Source organism: Drosophila guanche, unplaced genomic scaffold, assembly GCF_900245975.1.
Source record: "Drosophila guanche unplaced genomic scaffold, DGUA_6, whole genome shotgun sequence".
Lineage (NCBI taxonomy): Eukaryota > Metazoa > Arthropoda > Insecta > Diptera > Drosophilidae > Drosophila > Drosophila guanche.
Window position 1 is genome coordinate 664776 of NW_022995746.1, and position 24933 is coordinate 689708.

A 24933-nucleotide genomic window follows, 5' to 3' on the forward strand; every position below is an offset into this window, starting at 1 on the left:
ATCCATCTTTTGGGAGTATAATTTTTGGAAATTTTTCCTCTGCAGACCCCAACCCGAAAGCATCTTTCGATACATGAAAACCTTTGACTTGGTTAGGCTGCTGCGGCCGATACAAAAGGATTATATGATAGTTGTATATCTGGCCTCCGAGGTAACTCATCATGAAATACAACCGATTTGTAACTTGACTTGGAGCCAATTCCTATAGCTAACTGCTAAGGATATCAACTGCCCCTCATGCTTTCCGGCAATGAGTCAGATTCTGCCCGTGGTGTACTTCAGTCAGGTGGAAAAACCCTTGAGAGCCTTGAACCACCTTAGTCGGGGATCGCTTAAGCCGGGCCTGACTTGGCACTCACTACCCATGGATGGATCAGAGATTGACTTGGAGAAGGAGATACGCTGCCAGATCGGTAGCATTCACGGCTTCAACTTTGGGGATCGCAATATGCAAGCGCATGGTGGGTGCAGCTCAGCATTTATAGTTGATAATCTCTGGTATGATCTCCTTTTCAGATGCCACAATTGCCGCCGTGCTGGAAGTGCTCAAGAGCTGCCATATCATCCACATCTACACGGCCCTGGAGGAGGAGGCCACCGCTCTGAGGCGTCGTCGCGTGTACAGCATGTCCAGCCTGCGGCACAGTCACACCGATAACATAAATGTCATCTTCACCGGCGATGTAGGCCTCAAGGCCGACCCCACAAACCTCACGATATTGCGGCACGAACTCGCCATCGTTGGGGTGCAAAAGATCATCCAGGCCAAGGAGATCAAGCTGGGTCACGTGGTGCGCTACAATCGCACCTATGTTAAGCTGAAAACGGGCAACGACAGCCTCCAGATGGGCCTGGTGGGTGTGCAGACTGTCAAAAAGGGTTTCGTCTTGGCCTTGAAGACTGACATGGGCCACATGTTGATTGAGTGCTTGCCCGTGGGCGGCAGTTGGTTCATCACACGCATTGTCTTCAACACCAATATGACGTTCTATCCTCGGGAAATGACAGTCTTCAGTTTCCAGCACAGTCTGTGCTGTCAGTCCGTTACCGCGTATTCGGATGAAGGCTGGCGCGTGACACTGTACTCCTTTCACTTGGATGTCATGCGTAAATGTGGGTTGCTCTTATTCCTCTAATCATTAATCATTAATCAGTAATCATTTCTGTTTTGTTTAGCCTCGGACTCGGGCTATAATCCGGAATACGTACCAAAACCCTGCTGGCACTGCGACAAATACATCAGTTCCGTGCTCTCGCAGAGCATCTTCGCACTGGCCATTCTGTTCTTAGTGCTTTGCGTGGGTCTGATTATGCTCTGGGACATTGGCCGCAATAGATTCGTGCAGAATGTAAACGATCCGGATCTGCACATCAAAACGGACACTTAGGTACCTGCCATAGCCCGTTAGCGCTCTCTCTCTCTCTCTCTTTGAATGCACATTCTATGTATGCTCTCACTCTCCACAAAATCTATGCTCTCCTCTACACACAAGCCGCACACACTCTCCACACGCTCAAGCTGCACATAGACTCTCCACCCACACACAAGCTTCTGCACACACTCTCCACACCGCACAGATTCTGCCTAATTCACTTGCTTACAAATCTAATCATGGTGCGGTACTAGGCGATCGCCACTGTCAGTGGACAGTGGACAGTGGACAGTGGCATCGTAATAATAATGTCATTGTCGCGTTCTGTTATTGTCCCGTTCTATTGTCATTGTTATTGCTATGGCCAGCGCAAAAGTCTCCACAGGAGAGGCAACCTGCCTGCGAAAGACAAAGACAGCGTGATAACGTTTTGTGTTTTCTTTTTTTTTGGAGAAACGACCCAAATCAAATTTGCACGTGGGTCAGCCATGAGGCGGGGGAGGGTGGGGGTGTTGTTGGGCCTAGGAGAACCGATTGGAACTATTTACTCGCTTTATTTTATAGCTTTGATAATGCTTTATCGGGCTTCGATTGGCGACAAGCGACAAGCAGAGCGGCCCCCGGAATGCGGATAGCGACGAAAATTTGAAAATTACAATTTTCAGTCTGATTCGCGCCACAACGCTGCACGGTCGATCGGTCCTCTCTTTGTTCCACCCACCCATACTTGACGCTGCAATCGGGATACTCGAAGCTCGTTTACCCACGGGATAAGTTCCTTCGGCAAGGAACTCGAGCGGCGGCAATTTAATTAATCATTCGAGTGGACCTCGATAAGATTATATACGGACAATTAATGTGCGAATAATATAGGAAATCTACAAATTAACTCTATACTAACTAACTACTCAACCAAAAGTACGTATTGTGTGCTACACCTACAGATATAGATACAGATACAGATACAGATACAGATACAGATACAAATAATCGTAATATTTACGTGCACCTGTCTGGCATTCCGATTGCGGTGGGGAGCCACTATCTGGGCAGCCCCGGAGCCGGTGATTGACATTGGGGTAGTTCAACATGAGGAAGGGATATAGTAAACATGTGAATATCCTTGATAAAGTCTTAACAAGTTTTTCTAGGGTAGCGGCAGGCAGCTCAATCTGATCAAGAGTAGAGCCTCAAAAATAGAAAAATAATTAAACGGCTTAACAAATATTTCCTTGGCCCCAGCTTAGGGTAGAAGAACTCTGAAGGGAAAATCCACTGACTCACAAAAGAAGAACCACCCACAAAAAATGTAATTTGTGATTTCTGATGTGTCTTGTAATGAATCATTTACCCGAAAACAAAAGAATTCCACTTTGCCATGGGTCACAATCTATTCTACGGTATGCAAAGATATCTATGTGTGGCCTGACATGCGCATATCGAGTGATCTATGTTTCACACTTGTAATAAATCAAACACATCAATGAACAATGAAAATAAAAGGGTGATGGACAAGGAAATTATATTTGCACATTTATTTTGGGTGCAATGCTGGAGTTTCCATATACTTTTGGAGTTTGACGGACCCAATGAAAGCCTTTGTGCGAGCTGATTAGAGAGTGTTTTACGCACTGATTAGTTGGTATCATCAAAACATCTGAGTTCCACGAAATTACAACACAAGTCCAGCAATACAAGAAATAGAAGGATCATTTATTAGAGGAACTTGCGAAGAGGTGCCATAGCAGAGAGTTCCACGGGTCGGAACAGCACAGTTTTGAGGGCTTAAAATGTAATTGTTTTCGGATCAGGATTCCTCGAATCAAATCGAATTGTCATTGTGATTGAGCCACAGCTAGTTCTGGTGAAAATCAACTGTTGATCAGACCTCCAGCCCTCGATAAGATATCATTAGCAAACGATAATCGTAACCATAATTTCTCAAGGGCATGATTTGATCAACTGAAAGCTAAAGGATGCCTGCCTGTCGCCAGTCCGACGCTCAGTGGTCATCGTTATGCATTAAAAATATCAAAAATATCAGAATATCAGAGCACAGCATACCCCCAGCCATATAGATACCAAATACGAGGCCCAATCTAATCGTCTCTAGACTCAGTTCCAGTCGCAGTGCCAGACCTAATATGATCTTGAGAAACTGCCATTATCGTTCGTTAATCAGTACGCCGAATTTCGGTATCGAGACAATTAACTTTCGGACTTTTATATGATGTCCTAAACGAATGTTTTTCGGGATTCGGTTTCAAAGAGTCATGGTTACCCGAAGTATTTCCACATGGCCCCATAGTATTACGAGTGATCGTTGAAGAAATCTTTGACCAGAAGTTAGCGATACTCCGACATGGACAGACGTTGCATTGCATCGGTTTAGTTGCTTACAAAGCGTTTACCTCTTGTATCGGTTCCATTGCAGCTAGCCTATCTGCTACTCCCCTTCAACAGCCTGTCTGGTGGCACACAATCTTATCTGTCCACCGCGTTCAATGGTCTATTGAGCTGCACGACACGGCACAGAGAGTACGCGGAGCATCACCCCACAGAGAGGCTGAAACATGACGGAAGTGCGACGACGGGGCTCGGTTCCCCCACCGGGACACTACCTCTGCGGCATGGCCAACTGGCATCCGGCCTGGCTGCAGAAGTATGCCACCACAAAGATGTTTATGGGTGTCTATGGATTGCTGGGCACCATTCAGGCCATGTCCTACATGTACTTCATTGTGACGCTGACCACGCTGGAAAAACGCTTCAAGATACCCAGCCAGACGACAGGTGAGACGATGGAGAAACTATTCTAAGCATCACTCTCTGAAGTCCTTTCCTTACAGGCATTATGCTCAGTGGCAATGAGATCTCTCAGATCATGTTGTCCCTCATCTTGTCGTACATTGGCGGACAGCGCAATCGCCCGAGATGGATCGCCTGGGGCATTGTCTTCTGTGGTTTGTCCTGCTACATTCTGGTGCTGCCACATTTCATCTATGGCGCGGGGCAAGATGTGTTGCAGTTAACCAAGGAGTATCAGGATAGCCTAAGGAATGGCACAACCGATGCGAGTGATCTACTGCCAGTAAGTACTTCTTTCTCCCTCTCTCTCTCTCTCTCTCTCTGTAGACTATAATGTTTCCCCATTCCCTGTCCAGAATGTCACATCAACCCAAACCGAGCAACTATGTGGCATGGGCAAGCAGACGGAGGGCTGTGATGATCTCTTCACCTATGTGCCCCTCGTCTTGATCTTCCTCTCGCAGTTTGTGCTGGGCGTGGGCAATACCCTGTACTACTCGCTGGGCCAGACCTATCTGGATGACAACACCAAGAAGACAAACACGCCGCTAATGCTGGCGGTGGCCATGGCACTGCGCATGATTGGACCCGTCGTTGGCTTCTTCTTTGGTGAGTAAACTGCAGCGAAAATGAGCTCACAACCTGCTAACTTTGTGTCTCTTCCTGCCCAGGTTACATCTCCCTAAACACCTTCATTGATCCATCAAAGACCCCGCTGATTGACAGCAAGGATCCGCGTTGGTTGGGCGCCTGGTGGCTGGGCTGGGTCATCTTGGGCACGCTGATGTGCCTCTTCTCTGGTCTGATTGGACTCTTTCCCAAGCAGCTGCCCAAGCGTCACGATCCCATCAAGCACAACTCCCACCTGCCGCTGGCCATGCGCCACGAGGAGCTCAAACGTGAGGAGAATCTCTCACTGAGCAGTCGCTTCTCCTCGAATGCGGCCCTGGACAACATTGGCGCGGGGGCTGGTGCCAATGCTGATCTGCCCAAGCTGAAGGACTTTCCACGTGCCCTCATGCGACTGTTGCGCAACAAGCTGCTGATCTTCAACATTACCTCTGCTGTGTTCTACATATTGGGAGCCTCAGGATTTATGACTTTTCTCACAAAGTACATGGAAGTGCAGTTCCACAAGAACTCGCAGAGTGCCACCATTGTGCGTGAACTTGAGGCCTTAAAATGTATCCCAGACTAACGAACCTCCTGATTTCTTTTAGGTGGTTGGTCCTGTCTCCATTCTGGGCATGGTTGTTGGCCTAATTGGCTCTGGTCTGGTGCTGTCCAAGAAGAAGCCTGCCGTCAGCAAGGTGCTCATGTGGAACGTCATTGTGGGTTGTGTCTACATCATGGGTCAGATTTCCTATGCTTTTCTGTACTGCCCGGATACCTTTTCCATGACACATGTGGGAGAGTAAGCTGCGCAGTTCTCTCTCTGAAATATCCCAAACTTAAAGCAGTTCTTCCACAGCCTCAATCTCACGAGCGCCTGCAACTCCAATTGCTCCTGCAGCGGCATTAGCTACACTCCAGTTTGCCATGAGCCCACGGACACCACCTATTTCTCCGCCTGCCATGCGGGCTGTCAAGGCTACAACACAGAGTCAAAGCTCTACGAGAATTGCAGCTGTCTGGCGGATGCCGGCGTGATACAGCCAAATGCGGCACAGCGACTGCTGAAGCTGCTGAAGCCCACGACAGAGACAGACTGGAAGCCCACGTTGCAGCCAGCACTGGAGTCCACGATGGATCCAGATATGTATGAGTCCAGGAGAGACTTCAGGCTCAGTGATGGAGTGCCACTGCTCAACGATGACAACGATTACAATGGCTTTGATGAGCGGCTGCCATCCCGGGTGCGACGCTCCACTCCCGAGCAGGTTATACGGCCTGGCATCTGCATGCAGGGCTGCAACTGGAGCTTCTGGGTGTTCTCCATCACCTCGATGGTTGTCAATTGGGTCGGATCCTCTGGCCGCATAGGCAATGTGCTGGTCAACTATCGTGCAGTGGAAACAGGCGACAAGTCCTTTGCCCAAGGCCTGGCACTGATGATGATCAGCATGTTTGCCCTGATTCCAGGTCCGATTATATTCGGACGGCTCATTGACTCCACGTGTCTGGTGTGGACAAAGACCTGCCATGGCAATGGCAATTGTCAGCTGCACGATCAGACGAGGTTCCGTTACTCCATTAACTTTTTATCATGCCGTAAGACTCGCCTAAACTCTCTGGAAACCTAATCTAATCGTATCTTCCTCTCTCCCCTGGTAAGTGCTCACCTTCATTGGCATGTGCTTTGACTACCTGGTCTGGTACTACGGCCGGGATCTGGACATCTATGGCGACAAGGAGGCCAAGCAGCAGGAGCGTGCTAACCCCAAGGATCAGCCCATTACTCCATTGCTGGCCAAGAAATCCGAGAAGATCCAAGAGGCATACTAAAGCCAGAACCAATGCGTGATACTCAGTTCTAAGGTCAGGCGAGATCGTGGTCCTGAAACATAAAACGAATCGGAGGAAAAGGGAATTTTTAGCGTAAGTATTGGGAGAGGAGGATCCAGAAATTACACAGCCAAATGTACAAACAAACCTCTCGCTGGCGCCTAGGCCCTAGGGAAGTGATCCATTTCTTTGTTGTTATTGTTCAATTGTTCATTGTTGAAATTGTCATTGTTTTTTTACTACCTACCCATTTAAGGAACACAAACATAAACCAAACCATGTTTAGCTTTATAATAAATGAAACTGAATTTATATTGTATGGTAATATCCATAAGAGTGTAAAATTATAGTTTCGAAAGGGAATTAATAACAACTTGAAGCTGGGTGCTCTTAATATGAGACTCTAAATCTATATTCTTCAATATCTATTTGCTGTGAATATCCAACACTGAATGACTGCTGAATGGTTTTGAAAGAGTTCTTCCATGGAGAACAACTTCAAGAAGGAAGCAACTTTAAGGTAAGGTACTTCCAGATGGATTTGGAGAAGGTGTTTCGTAATTGATTTTCACCCACGGAGCACAAGTTTTATATTTAAATGAACTTTGAACAAAGTAACAGGTTCCATCAAAACAAAGGCATACGATTTCCGCTTTTTCATCTTCTTGAGACTGTGCATGACCCGAGTGCTGGTCGCTAAAATTTCCATAGCAAGCCAACACTTGAAGAGCTACTCGCACCATTGATCGACATCTTGCCATGTCAACTTTACAACCGATACAGGTCTGCAGAGGCATATGACAAGAAATCTTGGTGTGTCAGCCCAATCCAATTTAAAACATACTGAAATCAGACTTACTTTTTGTATTTGTTTTGGTAGCAATTCCAATTTTGTAACTCGTAGAGAACAGTTTTTCAGTATTTTAGTTTTCTTTGCTTCGGTTAATAGTTTTGTATACAAATTTGTTTGTGAACATTTTCGAACTAGTAACTTTTATGATGAAGGAGGAAACAAGTGCGCGGAAATCAAAGAAATGAGCCGCAAAATTTTGAAAGGGATTAAAAACAATAAAATTCTTTAAACTATTTTTTTCCATTTTGTAACTTGTAGAGAACGGTCCTAAATATTTCTTTTTTTTTTTGCTTTGTATATTAATTTTTGTGTAAACATTTTCGAACTGATTAAAAATAAAAATAAAAAATGTAGAATTTTAACAGAGACATGCACCTCTCGGGTGAAGAACATTCCGTGCTCAACTGATTTTTTTGGAAGTCTCACACGAATCTGAATTTGACAACTGAAATGTCAGCGGGCATGGTACTGGGTTAAGTTTTTATGTCGTTTTTCTGTATTGTGAGTTTTACCAATGTTGATGAAGCTAGTTCTTAACGGGCCATCATCGCTGTGAATTCACTTTGTTGCCTTTGGGAGAAAACGAATTCGCAAGTCCTTTATTTTCTATGGGGTATTTCCCGTGCTTGGACACACCCAACATTTTCACTTAAATTTCACCAAATAACGACTAGTTTTTGCTTTTTGGTTCGCTTTGTGTTTTCATCTTTTTTTTTTGTTGTAATTTTTTGTTCACGTTTTATTGATAAAAAATGTTCAAATGTATGCGTTTTTTTGTTTTTGTTTTCATTTCATACGTATGTATTTTTGTATAATAATAATACATTTGAGTTTCGTTTTTCTGTATAAATATTCCCGCTTTGTCTATATATTTCTATTATTTCGATCGCGCTCTATTCCCTTACTTATGTTGTGTTGGTGTGTGTTTGTGTGTCGATCGCTGTGAGTGTACGAGTGTTGTGTTTGTTGTGTGAAACATTTTTAAATAAGTTCTCGCGTGGTCAACAATTATATCGCACTTATTGTATTATATATTATGTATATAATTAATTAAATATCCCTCTCGATTTTGTCGACGACTCTTAGGCTGTGGAGGAGGCTGTGGAAAGCGTTAAAAGCAGGTTTTTATTCCATTCTGTTAAGTACGAGCGAGTATTTCGCTCAAAAGTTAAATATTTCTCAGTTAATTGAATTAACTTAGACAAAGGGCGACTGGTTTAACGACTGTTTGTTTAATGATATTATGTATTAATAATTTACTTGCTTTTTTTTGTATGTTTCAATGGCAACAACTTTTTGATTTCAACTTTGAATTCTGTTAACAAAGGCGAGGGAATGTGTGTTTTAATTGTAGGCAAGACGAGGAGTGAAACAAAACTCTGAACAATGTGTGAATATTATTTTTTGAAACCGCCTTGGTCCTGGTCCTTAATGGTTAAATGATATAAAATCAAATAAAAACCTCGTTCGAGTTTTTTTGTTGTTTTTTGTTTCTGCTTGATAGCAAAAAGGCATTTTTATTTTTCCTTCATTAATTTTGGGGGTTTTCGTATTGGTTTCGTGGATTTTTCCACAGGATCTCTTCAATTTACTAAATTATACAAAAATCAAATCAAATTCGTTTGTGGTAGCAAAACAAATATGAGGGGGGAGGGTATGTTTTAAAGGGAATTTATGCATAAGGTAATATAAAATTATATATAATGTTCTCCCCCGTACAGTTTCGGATTTGTTTATAAGTAAATGATTTCAAACAATCAATCATTTGAGCTTACGAATCAAGCTAACTTTTTGCCAAGATATTTTGGGGCTTAAACTTAAATTAAAGCCTTTAGTTAATATAATATGTGTGTGTGTGTATTTATAAAAAATAGAAATATAAGTTGGTTGGTAATCGCGGTAATTATTTAACAAAATTTTTAAATACAAAAGGGAAATCTATGGTGGTTGATTGGGTATTTGGGGAACCGTGGCGGAGACCTGCAGTTCGGTTATATTTTTCTTACTTTTCGCTTGTATAAATATAAAAATTGGGTAGCTTGCAGCTCTTAGTTTTTTGTTTTGCTTTTTAGTTTTTTAAAAGATTTCACGAATTGCGCGTGATTTAGGCATGACGTGTACTTGTTATATAATGTTAATGCTTACAGTTTTATACAAAAGTAATAGACCAAAAAAATAATAAAAACGACGGCGGCAACTACGACTCGTACGTCTGTGTGTGTGTTAGAGAGTGTGTGGCCTTAACAAACGGAAATTGTAATAAGAACCTATTTAATGCGTGTTATCATTCTTAATCAATTATCATAATCGGCATTATCATCTCTGCATCGTGTCTCCCCCCCTCTCATATATATGCATATATATATGTATATGTGTGTTTTCTTGTTGTGTATATATATATAAATAGTACATCTTGTTTCGCCATGCAATCTGATCTTGCTACCGATTTTCATTTAGTTACACATAAATATAGTTTATGTCTGGTATATAATGCTTTTCTGTTTCGGTCTGTCTCGGAGTGCCTGCATGTCTTTTCGAGTTGTACGGATCCGTTGCAACGCCTTCATATCTCGTTTGCTATATATATATAAACTTCCTCTAATCAATGTTTAATCAATTGCTATTGCTGTTAAACGTAAAAGAACGCGGTATATGGTGTAGTATGAGTGTGTACTGTTCTGCCTTGGGTTTGTTTGTAAAATATGAAGAAAGCGTGGCGTTGTTGTTGTTGTTGTTGTTGTCTCTCGTCGCGGCGTGTGCAATGCTATTTCTCAAAAGTCGCAGTGAAAGGCGGGCGCTAGAATGTAGCTTGGCTCAATTTATTCGACCACCTTCAGTACCTTACCAATGGCAATGGTTTTGTCTGCAAAAACATCAAGAAATATTAATGATTTTTGTACATTTTCGGGGTATCCGAACTCACTTTCATCTCTCAGCGTGAAACGACCCATTTGTGGGAAGAGCTTGAACTGTTCAAGGCAAATCATTCCAGAGCATTCAATTCGCATAATTGCAACCTGATCCTGTTTAACGAACCGTGGACGTGTTTTTGATTTGTCACCAGACTTTTTGTCGACCAAACAGATGAGGGCCTAAGGGTTATCAAAGCACATTGAGTAAGTACATCATATGTATATGGGATGGCTTATTATAAAGCCTGAACTCACCTTTACTGTAACCTCCTCGGCAGCGCAGTGTATGTGCATGACGGCCGAATAACCCGCACAGATAATTGATTTATGTTCTAATATAACGACCTGAGCATCAAAGATTTTTCCCGTCTTAATGGGATTAGTGGCATCGCAGAGTACAAAGCCAGGTGAGACATCTTCCTCCTCAATGCCCTGCAAGAAACAAACCGAAATAAATTTAGATTCAATGCTCGAAAACGCTGTAAGATTCCACTCACTTTCAGCTTGATCTTGACATTCTCGCCGGGACCAACAGATGTGACTTCAAAGTCGTCGGAGAACAGTTGATCCACGGCCACTTGTGTCTGAAGAAAATAATCAATAAAAATGGAATTAAAATCGAGGTTCTAATTAATAATAAAGTCGATTTTACATACCCTGTTTGGCATTACTAGCAAGTTTTGACCTTTGCGCGCCATTCCGGATTCCACTTTGCCCATCACAACTGTTCCCATATCCTTGTATTTGTCGACAATAGGCATGATGAAGGGCCCGTCAGACTTGCGATTGAGCGAGGGCAGTTCGTCGATGAATGGTATGAACGCGGGCCCTCTGTACCATGGGCAGATGGACTCGGGAATTTGATCCTTTAGACCGTAGCCGCTGAGGCCGGAGCAAGGCATAAAGGTAAGATCCTTGGCTGGATTGAAGCCCAGCTTCTTGAGGTATGGTAGTATCTTGTCTTTGCATTCGTTGTAACGCGTCGGATCCCAACTGACTGTAGGATCGTCCATTTTGTTGACCAGCACGACCAGATGCTTAACGCCCGCCGTCTTGGCTAACATGGCGTGCTCGCGGGTCTGTCCGCCTCGGTCGAAACCCGTCTCGAATTCACCCTTTCTCGCTGAGATGACCAGAACCGCCAGATCTGCCTGTGCCGCACCGCCAATCATGTTCGGCACAAAGCTCTTGTGACCGGGGGCATCGAGGATGGTAAAGTGCTTGCGGTCTGTCTCGAAGAAGGCTCGTCCCACCTCCACGGTTTTGCCCTTGTCGCGCTCCTCTTGGTTTGTGTCCAGCGCCCAAGAGAGGTACCAGCTCTCTCGCGACTTTTCACGTGCTTCGCGCTCGTACTTCTCCAGCGTTCGCTTGTCCACCATCCCTGTGAGCGACATGATCTGTCCGCCAATTGTTGATTTGCCAGCATCTATTCGTAAGACGGGAAATGAGTTATGTTTCACACAAGTAAATCGTATCCACTTACCAACATGACCAATGAACACTACGTTCACGTGCTCCCGCTTGCTTCTGTTCTCCTCGACCTTGACGATCTTCTTTTTGGACACCTTCGGCGTGGCCTCGCCCTCCACAAACTCATCCTCGGCCTCTTCGTCTTCAGGTGTTATGATTGTATCATCATCCACATCCCAGCTATCAGCGGGATCGGTTTCTAATTGAAGAGAAATCACATCACATCAGTTAAGGCTATGAATTTTGAGCGGATTTAAAGAGAGGAATGCCCGTCTAATGGAATATTCCATGAATGTTGTGGTTTTCGAAGGTTCAACTAATATTATAGGACGACTTTTCCCATTTAATTGTTTAGTTCGCCTGACAGAGACATGCTAATCGCTTGGAACCCAGATGAGTCACGTGTCACATATGTGGTGCTAAAGGCAAGGTTCGCTAGTGATCGAAGACAGTTTCAGGAGGTTGCTAGGGGGGCCAGAAGACATTTTACTTGCATTCAGTTGAAGCTGGACGCGTTTTGGGTTTCACTAGGAGATGATTTAAGGCTGGATCCGGATGTCTCTGTCCGTGTCCACAGTTACTAACTTTTCTTCGATTCTTCCTTGGAGCCAGTGCTCTGGGTTTCGGCGCCGTTCTGTTTAATCATTATTACATCACAGAAAACAACAAACTGTTGCCCAAAAGGTGAGTAATTTTGTCGCGTGGCTTCTGATCGCGCCGAAGTGTAAGAGTCAACAGGCAGGCACTACTACTACGCGGTCCGCTCTCTTCGGTGTGACTGCCGCACTGAAATCAAGTTCGAAGCGATTTCAACCGCAGGGGAGCTGCAATAAGTGCCCCATTCAGGCCGAAACAGCCGCCACAGCGATAACGTGGAAGGCGAAGGCGAAGCATTAGCAGTCGCTCCACGCACCGTACGAAGCAGCTTGGAAGCAAAAGCTGCAACGTAAACGTGTCAAAACACATGAAACATGGCCAAACACGTGTGTGTGTGTGTGTGTGTGCTTGCATGTGTTGGTCAGCGTGTGAGGCAAATAGACAAATAAACGCATGCACAAAACGTAACAGGCGCTCGAATGGCACCAGTGAATGGCAAATGTGTGAAACAGCTGCTGTGTCGGCGTCGCCGGGTGAAATCCAAATGTGAAAGGTGGATAGAGATGCGCAGTGGCTGTGATCCACCATACTTAACATCCTGTTACGGCGAACTGTGATTTTGTCAGAAATTTGAGAGTAATGATATATCTTGAACTTCACTGAAATCTAACTAGCTGTGACTATCTAAATTTGTTGACTGTTTTAAATTGGAACTGTTAATTATATTTCCCGCTTTTGAAATATTTTGCTTGGGTAAATAGTGTTTTACAATCTGCTCTTGCGGGACTGCTTAGTCACGGGAAAATCATTTTCGCATCTCTGAGAATTGGCGACACGACGGCGTGGAAAGCGGCGGGCCAAAGAAAATGCCTGCCGCGACTAACAACTGGTTCCATGCATGAAAATTGCTGTTTACAGTCGTTGAAATACAAATCTCACACCCAAATGCAGCCAAAGCACAACACATGCGACTGTCACGATTGCCGACACTGCACACCGCACATTGAGGTTATGTGTTGGAGGCGATAATAACCTAGCAATTGCAGACTTTTCCTTTTCTTTATTGGTGTCGGTACCGGAAGGTTGGGGGGAGGGAGGCAGGTGAACTCGGCAACAACAATAGCAAGCGACTTGGCTTTGTTACATATACAAATGCAGGCGTCAAATTGACGTCACAGAGGAAAAGTTCAATGCGCCAAAGCAGTTAGAAAGCTGCCGACCCCATCTCCACCTCCCTGGTGATAGTCTTAGGCTATTTACCATTGTTTGCAATTTTTTCCGACGCGCTGATGATCTCAATTGGCCCCGCTGCTGCCGTCGAAGGCGTGGTAGCCGGTGAACCTGGAGCGGGCGAGGCTGAGTTTGAGGCGGCGGCCGACGAGGATCCCGCTTGTGTCTCCGCAGGTCCTGCTACTACTGATGCTGCCGCTCCTCCGGTCGATACCAAGGCATTTGTTGATCCCCCGCTGCCGGTGGAGTCCGGAGTTGTGGCTGGTGTGGCTGATCCCGACCCTGAGCCAGCTCCAGGCGGCTGGGTGTCCGCTGGCGGTGGCGCTTCGCCCTCTGCTTGCGCCGATACGACAGCCGCCGTGCTGGCAGGACCGCCGTAGCTGAAGCTCGGCACAAACTCCACTGCGTTCACGTTCAGCGTGGAGAATTTTGTGGAAACATCTGAGTTTTCTTGAGCGGCCATGGTTCCTGCTTTCAATTATGCCCAACGAAAAATCTCGCACTTTTTTCACGCGACACACTTTCGCCCTCCTTCAACTTCTGCTTCTTCTTCACGCTGCGTCCACTCACAAACACACGCGGTCGGCGGTCGGGAATGGCACAAAAACACACGCCTTTCGTTGATTCGCGGGTGAGAACTGTAGAGGCGGGGGCCTAAGCCAGATTATAAAGCTAGAATAAATAACTAAAAAGAACTGTTGTTTTGTTAGAACCTGATTACTCTTTTTGCACTATGGTAAATGCCAGGCAACTTTCTTTTGTTGACGACCAAAACATACGCTATTTTGGTAATCTAACCTTTTTCTGCAGGCCGTGTATGCCGTATTTGGTTCGATCTGTCTTTTATCGTGTGAAAGTGTGATTGGAATACCTGTCAACTAAATATATTCCTCTTAATTTAATTTATTTTAATATTATTTTACGCTTGAAGCGCCACGCATGGAGACAAAGATTGATAGTTATCGATACTATTTTCTTTCGATGTGCCAAAGTATGCAGGCTCCAGTTATTGGCTAGCTTGCCTAACTCATTTAGCCGAATGACTGAAATGGATTTAAGGGAAAAGAATGCAGTGAGAGCGAGTGCATATGTGCATAACTTTAGAATTACTTGTATATTTTGCCGCTATAATCACATTTTCTATATCCCAAAACAATATCTCTTCAATATCGCCTCAAAGAAATACATCGATTGAAAATACCTAACAAAAATATATATCGACATATGGTAAATTTACGGTACATTCTATTTTTAGTGTTCGTTCGGCATTGTTCTTTTTTGAGTTCAAAATTATTAGTAACATTTGTACCTGGTCAATGCGGCTCATCGTCTGCGACCAACCAATTTCGCTGTAGCGATTAAATTAAAAAAAAAGTCAATTTACGGTATATTGTTAAAACGAGAAGGTATATTTTTGAGGGTGTGTCGGTATATTTTATCGATAATTTCGCGGTCACACTGACCCCAAGTAAAACTGCAAACGCCATTTTCACAGAAAAAAAAATTGTGAACAGAGAGTAGACGCGTCAAAAATTTTTGGAACTAATAATTTAATAAGTGATATCCTATTAATATAAATACAAATGAGTAATGGTGGAAGTGCTGGGGGACTGGGCGGAACACGTCCTCCACCGCGCATCGATGGCATGGTATCGCTGAAGGCAAGTGCAAAAACAAGTCAAATCCCCGCACACAAAATGGCGGCCGGCTGCTGCGCCAGACAACGTTGCCGGGGTTATCTAACCTCTTTTTGCATATAAAAAATAATGCGTTTCTTTTATGTACTATACAGGTCGACAATCTCACATATCGCACCACTCCAGAGGACTTGCGTCGTGTCTTTGAGCGTTGCGGAGAAGTGGGTGATATTTACATACCGCGGGACCGCTACACACGTGAGAGCCGTGGCTTTGCTTTCGTGCGGTAAGTTTTTTCATACTAAGAGAAAGGTTGCTTTCACCACTGAATAATAAATTCATCCGGCAAAAGTCTTGCATTTCTTGCTTGTCAAATGTATGAACATGTCACATATGTGTTCGTATTTCCAGCAAATTTGAGATGCTAGATAAAATGTGTTCTCTTGCAACTGTTGCCTACCAAAACCCTGCTAGCCAACATACTGAGAATTTTACAAGAACTCTACTAAAACCACATACGATATCATCTCTGCATTATTGGCCATCATCGAAGATGTTTCAGCTACCTTTCTGGATATTTTCTACTGCAAAAAGTGCCAGATAAATTGTGTTCTCTTGCAACTGTTGCCTACCAAAACCCTGCTAGCCATCATACTGAGAATTATACAAAAACTCAGATTAGTCCTCATCCGTCATATGCTCTGCACTATTTGCCATCATCGAAGATGTTTCAGCTACCATTCTGGACATTTTCTACAGCAAAAAGTGCCAGATAAATTGTGTTCTCTTGCAACTGTTGCCTACCAAAACCCTGCTAGCCAACATACTGAGAATTATACAAAAACTCAGCTCATCCGTCATGTGATCTGCATTATTTGCCATCATCGAAGATGTTTCAGCTACCATTCTGGACATTTAATACAGCAAAAAGTGCCAGAAAAATGTGTTTTCCTTGACTGTTGCCTACTAAATCATTTTTAGTCGACATATTGCGAATACCACAATCGAACTGAATCCATGACTGATTGAATGCATAAATGCGAGAGTATCTAATGTGTTTCTATCCGCTATTACCCACAGCTTCTATGACAAACGTGATGCTGAAGACGCACTTGAGGCCATGGATGGTCGCATGTTAGATGGCAGGGAGCTCCGTGTCCAGATGGCTCGCTATGGCCGTCCCTCGTCGCCCACACGCAGCAACGGTCGTCGTGGTGGAGGATCTGGTGGTGGTGGTGGCGGCGGAGGAGCTGGTGGTGGAGGTGCAGGCGGTCGTCGTCGCTCACGTTCCCGTTCACCGATGCGCCGCCGTTCGCGTAGTCCTCGTCGTCGCTCCTACTCGCCGCGCTCGCGCTCTCAGTCGGCTGGCAGCCATTCACCGGAGCGTCGCACCAAGTTCTCGCGCAGTCCAGTGCGTGGCGAGAGTCGCAACGGGATCGGAGCATCCGCCTTGGCTGTGGGAGCCTCGCGTAGTCGCAGTCGCTCTTAGTATTCACGTTCCAATTGGTGCGAGGTGAGTTTTTAAATGAGTGAAGTGGATGACCTAGATCTTTAATGAGTGTTCTCTTTGTTGCCTTTGCAGTTTTTACTCGCCTGACAAGAGAGATCCCGATTCATAGATCTAGCTCCACATCCTGTCATGCTGTACCAGAACAGCAGGTATACAAAACAAATTGAACAGTCTTACACATTACGCAACTATTTATAGAAAACTATTTTAAGTTTTGGCAAGGAAAAAACAAAGTAGAGAACACACGCACTATTATGTACAGGATGTGATCCCCACCCACACACAGGTGGGATGATCCCCCCAAATACGTTTGTTCTTTTATCTATCGCCCATGCCATCCCATCCCATCCACCCCGCAAAAGAGGCGTGCTAGGGATTTTGATACAAGATACATGGTAGCATTTAGTTATTTTTGGCAATTGGCCAATTGTGTAGTGCTTCAATTAATAAGACAAAATAAAACTCAAAATAACTCGGCTACGAAATTCCCGGAAATACAAAGAATACAAAAATAAGATGAGGATAAGGAAGAAGACGTTCAAGAGGCAAGAGAATGAATGAAGAATATTGAAGAAGAAAAAGGAAACAGTTTTCTCTGAGCCTTTCTCTGTTTGTTTTGTTACGTTCCGTTTGTGTTGCTCGTTTCGTTCGTTCTTTGTTATAAATCTAACGACAAAACTTATTAACCAGCTTCTCCCACTCATTCTACACATTTATTATATATGCAGGCAAATTGGTGTGTGGCAGTGTTGCGGTTGAGAATAATGTTATGGTTATTGCGAGGGAGGAGAGGAGGAGGAGGAGATCTATCAGATCAGATCGGTGATCGGATTATCGGAGTTCGGATCCGATCAGCACGAGGCATCAGAGCATCTTCTTCTTCCCCCCGTCCAGCGCTAGCAGAGAGACAACACGACACGCCACGAGAGCGGACATCGCGTAGCTGTTGTTGCTGTGTTGCCGTTGGCGTTTCCTGTCAGCCGCTGTCGCCGCCACCACCGCGCCGCTGCTACTGCTACCGCTGCTGCTGTTTGCCGTTTGCCGTTGCTGCTGCCGTGCTGCACACTCTCGATCAGAGTGGGAGATAAAGAAGGGATAGACTATATGATAGACTGTTTCCTTGGCTGTTTGCCGTTAGCCGTTTGCCGGTTCCGGTTTCCTGTTTCTTCACTTCTCTCGTCCCGTCGTTTGTTGCTGGTTGCCGCCGTTTGCTGATTGGCGTAGTTGGTGTCTTTCCTGTGTTGCCGCTTGGCGTTTGGTGGGCGTCCATTTTAAGTTTAGGCGAATAAACAGATTTCCAGCAAAGCCGCTGCAATGGAGACACCTTGGACTCGGCAAAACGGAAAGCTCTTGCACCTGGACTTGGCCTGGATTTGCATCCTCACACATCTGATGCGGGTGGTAAGTGGCAATATATCAAAGACTAACATTTACCATTACATTGCAGCTCAAAGAAATATACAATAAAATCAAATTTATCTACAACTAATGTGTGTTTAATGTGTGACATTGTTTTAAACGATATTAATTGGATGAGTGCTTCATCCAACCTAATAATTGTATGCCCCATGGCAGTAGGCGACTATATAAGAGCCTGTAATTGCTACATTTAAGTCATTCTAAATTCGTAGTTCAAGTTCACTTTCATTTTGGCAGATTCTAGATTCTAGAACCTAGAAAAATGTTTCTCTCTTAGAGAAGCTAATCTAGAACAAAGGCCCTAAAACAAAACCCCCAAGAAAGTAAGTTTCAAACATTTTTGAGGCAAAGAATTAGTGTCAACTGAAGGAAATTACCGCTAGATTTGTGGATGCAGCTGTAGATGATGGTGACTTGCGGCAACAAAGTTTGGAGCTGGGCGTAACTCCGGACGAACTCTACACATGAATTGCCGGCACTGGAGATGAAGCTCACAGTGCTGGGTCCCAAAATTTGCTCCTTGAAAATCCAAATTCGAATATCGAACAGCACCAACAACACGAGAAATAAGCAAATATTCACATCGACTCGCTCTACAGTTGAGTGAATCTCTTTGCGGGAGATAGATGCCATATTTTCGGTGTTCACTGCCGCGGAATCAAGCGGCTAAAATGCCACCTCGAGATTGCAGCTCTGACTGGACAGCCGTGAGTTGAGTGTCCAAACGATGGACAATGTAAGGCGCAATTTGCTGCGCTGAAACTATCTCCTCTGTGCCTTTTTAGGGCGATGTTTCTTTGTTGACTTGCCCGTCAATACAATTTTCAATGTTTTCCGCATTGCCTTCGTGTTTACCATATGCACTTTCGGCTTCTTGCGGATGGCCATCAGTTGGGAGTCGGCGTTATCGGGCTGGGCATTGGCACTGCAGCCCATGAGCAATGAGGAGTCAATTGATTGTAGATCTAGTGGATCCTGAGTGGCGTCTATGTACTTTGGCGGCGTGCTTCTCAGGCTTAGCGATTGGCCATGCTTCTGCTACAAAGCGGCACTACGACTCTTTCCAAGCTAACTCGCTGTAGACAAGAAGCACCTGCTTGACTTAGTAAATTGTTTGCCTGATAAATTGTAGTTGTCAAATTACCTAAAGATGGATGTCCTTGATTTTTAGTGTTGCATAGTGATGAATGTATCACTAGCCTCATACAACGAATGCGAATATATTGTATATATATTCGAATAGTTATTGGTTCATGGTCAACTTGAAATCCAAACTGACAAGTTTCATGGGGAATATCACGACTATTAGTGTCCCCCACTTCGTTCCTCGAACCGTTTCCAAGTGCCATCGGTCAGAGCAGGCGTGTGTTTTATTGACTCAACTAACATATTGGCAGGGCAACCGAGACTCAGTCGACAAGCTGCTCTGTCCCACATTTAAACTATTTTTATCAGTTCAAAATTCAGTTGAAATAAGGAAAAGAATAGTCTCATCATCATGATTAAGTACACGCAGGTGCAGTTGCGCAATGACTCGTACGAGCCGGATCTGCGCTCGGAGGGCACCTACATCTGTCAGTTTCCGAAGCCCCCACCGCCGCCGCCCTTTGGCGACACGGGCACCTGGCATGGACATCTGGAGCCGCATGAGCGTCTGTTCTACCACCAGACCATGAACTCTGTGCGCTACAGCAAGCGTTATCGTGCCAATCCGAATGTACCCAAGGATTCGCTGGACTTTCAGCTGCAATCGCGCTACGATCATGGCCGCGAGTGCTTCCCGGAGAAGGTGGATTCGGTGCTACAGCGCGAGACGTGCATGGCCATCTGCAGTTGGTCCGCGCCTGGCGGTGCCAAGGAGATTGGCGCTAAGCATCAATCATTTCGAGTCCTGCGCAATACGCGCGTTATACGCCGCAAACAAGACGATGCTTTGGGTCATCCCCTGCGCGTTGGTAAGTGTCCATCGAGATCGTAACTTAAACTTGACTAATTTGCGAGTTTCCTGTACAGGCGGCTGCATTGAAAAGATTCATCCGCATAGCGTCAAGCTCATCTGCAGCGGCGTTCACAATCAACTGGTCAACAATGGTTTCTCTCGCCAGACCTCCGATGGCAATTTTTTCCGCTATTAGCTGTGGTCCTCCGCTCAGCGAGGGAAAGCCGGAGCCGAATTGCGTTTTAAAACTTTATTGAAAATTAAATGTTGACAAGGAAGCAGCCCCATAAAGCAACGTCACGCAGTCGCTGCCTCCAGCTTGGGCTGCTTGGGGAGATGTGCCTCTGTCTCCGGCTCCTCTTCTTCCGCTTCAACTGATTCCTGCTCCTTCTGTGGCCCAGCTGCCTCCTGTGACGTTTTATGGCGCTGCTTCTTGTTCTGGTTACGATAACTTTTTGGCAGTTTGTTTTCACCAATCCTGCAAAAGAGAAGTCAGAAATTCTGCTGGAAAAACATTCTAGCGCCTCGCTTACATGATGGTGGCCCTTGTGCCTGGCCCCCAGTGTGGCGCTGGGTTTGTCTGGAAGCGTGAGAGCGCCGAACGGCGACTCTTTGGATTGGCCGCCGCATGCAGCTCATCGAACTCGTAGTCCCTGGTGCACGCCTTCGACAGTATGGCCTGCAAGGGTGTGCCCGGAATCATCCGCTCTGGCCTCACTGGATGTCGTTTGCCCCAGCAGCGCAGAATGTCCCACAGCACGGAGGGCGGTGCATCGGTTTTCAGCGAGTTTTTCGATGCATGCGAGTAGGACACACGATAGCCGGCATGCAGCAGGGCGGACCTGAACTTCAGCATGGGCACAATCTCCAGTTTGAGCACGGAGCACAGCTTGTCGGGTGTGTAGTAAAGTGGGACATCGGGAAGTTCTTCCTGCACCACGGATAGCACCCCCACGATGCGCCGTTGTGTGCCCAGCTCGCTTAGGTGCGTCTCCTGCACAGCCTCGAGCAAATCCTTGACAAAATCTGGATTGTGCAGCGGTGCAGACCAGATGGGGCCGCCCAGGTGGTGCCTGTGTCCGCAGTGCTCGCACTGGGTGTTCACCGCTGGACCCGTTGGGATGCCATACTTGAGCTGCTGGGGATTGCCAGCGGTGGGATTTGGTTTGGTGATACCCAGTGGCTGCAGCGTGTAGGTGTCACAGCCCGTGCACTGATACAGCCAGGACTGCTTGCTCATGGACAGCTTGCACTGCGCCTGGCCCACATGCACGCGCACAAAGATGCGCACGTAAAAGTCCGCCGAGACGCTCAGCAGTGGTTCAATGTACTTGCCATACCTGTTCGCATGACTCTCGATGCAGTGCAGCAGAATGCGCAGTGCCATCTCGTGGCAGCACTTCATCCGGAGTGGCACCGAGCCGTACTTCACGTAGCAGGCCTCCGGGGCATTGCCCGCCAGCACGGCCATGTCAGTGGCTGTGACCAGCAGTAGGCCACCATCGACCAGGCACTGCATGGCGCCGTCGAGAAAGCGATTCGGACAGCCGTAAGGATCCAGATCAACGGCATCGAAGCGCTTCTCCTGTGCTGTGGACAGATACATGAGAGTCCTGCAATGGATTACAATTATAGCAGAAAGTCTGTGCACTCTTTTGCTCTGCCACTCACATGGCATCCGCGTGGCTGGCCTCAATCAGCGGCTCCACTTTGTTGTGCTGCACATTGGCGTTGATGGACTGCACAGCCTGTCGGGACAGATCGTTGGCCACTATCTGCCGCACGCCGGCTATCTCCTGAGCATATCGTATGCTGCGCAGTCCCGTGGCAGCCAATGCTTCCAGTATCCGCAAGCCATCCGCGTACTGTGTGCCCGCCACGTAGGTCGGGGGAGTGGCAATCGGTGAGGTGGCCTCCGCCTCGTTCACCTTTTTGCGTTGCTTTTTGAGCGCCTTCTCGCATCGCTCCTTGGTCAGGCGCTGTTGGTAGACATTCAAAACGGCAATGCTGAGGTCTCGATTGAATTCCTGCACTGGATTGTAGAAGACATTGCCCCCAGACACGATCTCGGCATGGCGCTCGCGTATAATGTTCTCATTGGGGTTCTTCGGAATGGTATCCTGCTATGGGAAATGTTCTTAAGGGCTCTAATAACGAGGTTTTCACTCAACAACCTGATGCTTTTCTTCGTCAATTTCCATTTGATCCGGTAAAAACAACACGTGTGTCAGTGCTGAAAAGCGTGAAAAGTGCACGAAATGTGACCGAAACTTCGGCCTGCTCAATACCTTGATCGGAAATATTTTATAAATAGTTCAAAAAAAGGGAGTCCTTAAAATCACCCAAGCTTCATCTAACGGATTAAATTGTATGTTGGAGATAAGATCCCCCCTATCTACAAGGAGTTTTATTTTCGGCGGCACACCTCAAGTTGTTCAACTGTTTAAGTAGTGGCTAAAATGGGTTAAGTGGGCTGAGTTCGTTCACTCACTCTGATTTATTTGGTATATTACATCAATTGCTTGGTATATTACAGTATATTTAATCAGTTGTTTGGTTGTTTGTGTTTTGTTTTGTTTTTGGAAGAAGTTTTTGACACGCGATGAGCAATTTGAAGCAGGACCTGGACGAATATCTGCTGCTGCAGAGCGATCAGAAGAAGAATTTCAATGTAAAGATGCCACAGCTGAAGGTGCCCAGCCTGGGGGGCATCTTTTCGCGCCAGACAGAGCCCCAGGAGGCCAACAGTTGGCTGAAGGACACACAGGACTCGTGCTGCCCCAAGCTGGTGAGGCGTCATTAACCTTGTAAAAGTCACATGTAGACTGGGTGTGTAACGTAACGCTTCCTCTTTTCAGTCCCGCCTGCAGCGCATAGTCGGCTTCGTGGCGTGCCTGGGCATGGGCGGTCTCTGCATGACGCTCTCCATCTTCTACATTCCGGTGCTGATCCTCCAGGCGCGTAAATTCGCGCTGCTCTACACACTGGGCAGCCTCTTCTTCATTCTGGCCTTTTGCTTTCTCTCTGGCTTCGGGGCCTTCCTCAAGCAGATGTTCTCCAAGCCGCGGCTGCTCTCATCGATCTCCTACAGCGTATGCCTGGTGCTGACCCTCTACTGTGCTCTGGTGGCGAAGAGCACAGCCTTCACAGTGTTGTTTGCCGTTGCCCAGATCATTGCGTTGCTTTTCATGGTCCTGGGCATGGTGCCGGGTGGAGCCACGGGCTTGAAATTCTTTGGACAGCTCTTCAAGAGCAGCGTCTCCGCCTCGACGAGTGCTCTGCCGGTGTGAAAGGATGACAAAGGCGCCATAGCCCAGCGCACACAACGATATAATTTATTTAACCCTACGATAAATCCAAAATATAACTTATTTGTGATACAATAACTAAAAACAAACGAAATCGGCGCTGAATCTTCGTTTATTAATCATACAATTTCATTCCTCAATTTCCCCCAAGTACAAAGTCTTATCGCTAGACGCGGAGAGTATCAGCGGCTCTTTGGGACTGAAATCCACATCGTTAACGCTGCCATTATGTCCCGGGAGCTTGTACAGTATCCTCCGTGTGTTCACATCCCAAATATAAACCTGACGATCAGCGGAACCCGACGAGATCTTATCGCTGCCTGGGGCCCAGGCACAGCGTAGCAAATTCTTCTCAAAATTGTGCTGATGTCCCTGGAAGACCTTGACACATCGCTCGCCGGGGGCATAGGGACGCACATCCCACACCCTCAAGGTGTTGTCCATGGAGTTGGTGAGCACAAAGTCTCCTTCTGGCGAGAGAGACATGCCCGTGATGGTGTCCGTGTGTCCACGCAGATGGTGCAGCACCTCCTGCTTGCGTATGTCCCAGATCTTCAGCTCATTGTCGATGCCGCCCGTGATGACCTGCTCGCCAGTGTCGCCAAAGCACACAGATGTCACCTGATAGGGCGACTCGAGGGTCTGCACGGCGTGTTTCTTCCTTGCATCCCAAATCCTAATGCCGCGATCATCGCTGCCGGAGCACAGCAGTTGCTGTCCCCGCCTCGTGCCCTGGACACTGTTCACGAAGCTCGTGTGGCCCTTGAATCGACGCAAACGCTGCCCCGTGACTATATCCCATATGGCCAGGGTTTTGTCTGTGGAGCAGGTGAAGATGTGCGAGCCATCGGGCGTAAAATGAGCCTCCATCACGGCTCCAGTGTGCCCGGACATGGCCATGACATTCTCACAGTCATCATAGACTTGCCAAATATCTGCAAAAGCAAAGGAAAATTCAGTCATAAGGTTTTTCCATGGTTTTCCTTGCGTCTTTCTCACAGAGCTGGCGATCGAAGCCGGAGGACAGAAGCAGTTCTCCTTCTGGATGGAATTCTGTCGTAAAGATCTCTCCCTCGTGTCCCTCCAATTGCATTATGGGTGCCTGCAGATTCGATGTTCTTCGTACACCCTGGAAAATAACAAATGTATCAAAAGTTCCATTAAGAAATTCGGATGATGCTGCTTCTTGCACCACGCTTACCGATTCCAATAGTGCTTTATCCCGATTTGTGTATGCCATTATATCATTTTTACTGCGTTTTGACTCCTGGGCCAGCACCACACTGTTGTGGGGTCGTTTGGTGCCCATTTTATTTGGTTTTATTCAGAAATATTAAAAAGTTCGCCGACGAAAGTAATTTTTTCTGCCGAAAAACAAGTAGAGATGACACTGGATGTCAGCGATAGTTTTGTACGTTGCTGACAGCGATGT

The 24933-nt window shown here is 46.1% G+C and overlaps 8 protein-coding genes across 15 annotated transcripts; 5 read left to right on the forward strand and 3 right to left on the reverse strand.

The window, feature by feature from the left end:
* Window positions 1–40: 40 nt before the first annotated feature.
* On the forward strand, window positions 41–1771 carry LOC117581938. Its single transcript, XM_034269420.1, has 4 exons — window positions 41–151; window positions 209–461; window positions 517–1113; window positions 1177–1771. Exons 1-4 carry the CDS (start codon window positions 74–76, stop codon window positions 1386–1388), a joined length of 1140 nt encoding a protein of 379 aa, XP_034125311.1. The 5' UTR covers window positions 41–73; the 3' UTR covers window positions 1389–1771.
* Window positions 1772–2048: 277 nt separating this feature from the next.
* On the forward strand, window positions 2049–6938 carry LOC117582137 (solute carrier organic anion transporter family member 74D). The gene is made up of 8 exons (XM_034269719.1): window positions 2049–2291; window positions 3808–4166; window positions 4223–4464; window positions 4538–4790; window positions 4853–5340; window positions 5402–5595; window positions 5653–6392; window positions 6457–6938. Exons 2-8 carry the CDS (start codon window positions 3947–3949, stop codon window positions 6624–6626), a joined length of 2307 nt encoding a protein of 768 aa, XP_034125610.1. The 5' UTR covers window positions 2049–2291; window positions 3808–3946; the 3' UTR covers window positions 6627–6938.
* Window positions 6939–9861: 2923 nt separating this feature from the next.
* Window positions 9862–14625, reverse strand: LOC117582379 (eukaryotic peptide chain release factor GTP-binding subunit ERF3A). 4 transcript variants are annotated; one of them, XM_034270049.1, is made up of 8 exons: window positions 14487–14625; window positions 13719–14383; window positions 11875–12060; window positions 11048–11817; window positions 10889–10975; window positions 10647–10823; window positions 10403–10571; window positions 9862–10342 (listed from the first exon to the last, which is right to left on the reverse strand). In XM_034270049.1, the coding sequence occupies exons 2-8, from the start codon at window positions 14149–14151 to the stop codon at window positions 10299–10301; spliced, it is 1866 nt and encodes a 621-aa protein (XP_034125940.1). In that variant the 5' UTR covers window positions 14152–14383; window positions 14487–14625; the 3' UTR covers window positions 9862–10298. The 4 variants fall into 4 exon arrangements, with proteins under 4 accessions (XP_034125940.1, XP_034125939.1, XP_034125942.1 ...); XM_034270048.1 differs by lacking the exon at window positions 14487–14625 and having other exon boundaries at window positions 10278–10342; window positions 13719–14397; XM_034270051.1 differs by lacking the exons at window positions 13719–14383; window positions 14487–14625 and adding an exon at window positions 13049–13070 and having other exon boundaries at window positions 10278–10342.
* Window positions 14626–15177: 552 nt separating this feature from the next.
* LOC117582384 (serine/arginine-rich splicing factor 2) lies at window positions 15178–18320 on the forward strand. Of its 4 annotated transcripts, none has more exons than XR_004573712.1 (5): window positions 15178–15349; window positions 15481–15611; window positions 16406–16838; window positions 16900–16984; window positions 17564–18320. XR_004573712.1 is itself a non-coding variant. In XM_034270058.1 (4 exons), the coding sequence occupies exons 1-3, from the start codon at window positions 15272–15274 to the stop codon at window positions 16812–16814; spliced, it is 618 nt and encodes a 205-aa protein (XP_034125949.1). In that variant the 5' UTR covers window positions 15178–15271; the 3' UTR covers window positions 16815–16838; window positions 16900–17320. The 4 variants fall into 4 exon arrangements, 2 of the variants coding, with proteins under 2 accessions (XP_034125949.1, XP_034125947.1); XR_004573713.1 differs by having other exon boundaries at window positions 16908–16984; XM_034270058.1 differs by lacking the exon at window positions 17564–18320 and having other exon boundaries at window positions 16900–17320.
* Window positions 18321–19670: 1350 nt separating this feature from the next.
* LOC117582386 lies at window positions 19671–20501 on the forward strand. Its single transcript, XM_034270060.1, has 2 exons — window positions 19671–20209; window positions 20268–20501. The coding sequence occupies exons 1-2, from the start codon at window positions 19753–19755 to the stop codon at window positions 20387–20389; spliced, it is 579 nt and encodes a 192-aa protein (XP_034125951.1). The 5' UTR covers window positions 19671–19752; the 3' UTR covers window positions 20390–20501.
* LOC117582380 (probable tRNA (guanine(26)-N(2))-dimethyltransferase) lies at window positions 20429–22460 on the reverse strand. Of its 2 annotated transcripts, none has more exons than XM_034270053.1 (4): window positions 22368–22460; window positions 21865–22313; window positions 20727–21806; window positions 20429–20671 (listed from the first exon to the last, which is right to left on the reverse strand). In XM_034270053.1, the coding sequence occupies exons 1-4, from the start codon at window positions 22392–22394 to the stop codon at window positions 20491–20493; spliced, it is 1737 nt and encodes a 578-aa protein (XP_034125944.1). In that variant the 5' UTR covers window positions 22395–22460; the 3' UTR covers window positions 20429–20490. The 2 variants fall into 2 exon arrangements, with proteins under 2 accessions (XP_034125944.1, XP_034125943.1); XM_034270052.1 differs by having other exon boundaries at window positions 21865–22316; window positions 22368–22421.
* A 265-nt stretch (window positions 22461–22725) lies between these two features.
* Window positions 22726–23600, forward strand: LOC117582385 (vesicle transport protein SFT2C). Its single transcript, XM_034270059.1, has 2 exons — window positions 22726–22981; window positions 23052–23600. Exons 1-2 carry the CDS (start codon window positions 22796–22798, stop codon window positions 23481–23483), a joined length of 618 nt encoding a protein of 205 aa, XP_034125950.1. The 5' UTR covers window positions 22726–22795; the 3' UTR covers window positions 23484–23600.
* LOC117582383 (U5 small nuclear ribonucleoprotein 40 kDa protein) lies at window positions 23596–24891 on the reverse strand. The gene is made up of 3 exons (XM_034270055.1): window positions 24703–24891; window positions 24501–24630; window positions 23596–24436 (listed from the first exon to the last, which is right to left on the reverse strand). The coding sequence occupies exons 1-3, from the start codon at window positions 24808–24810 to the stop codon at window positions 23631–23633; spliced, it is 1044 nt and encodes a 347-aa protein (XP_034125946.1). The 5' UTR covers window positions 24811–24891; the 3' UTR covers window positions 23596–23630.
* Between the last annotated feature and the right edge of the window lie 42 nt (window positions 24892–24933).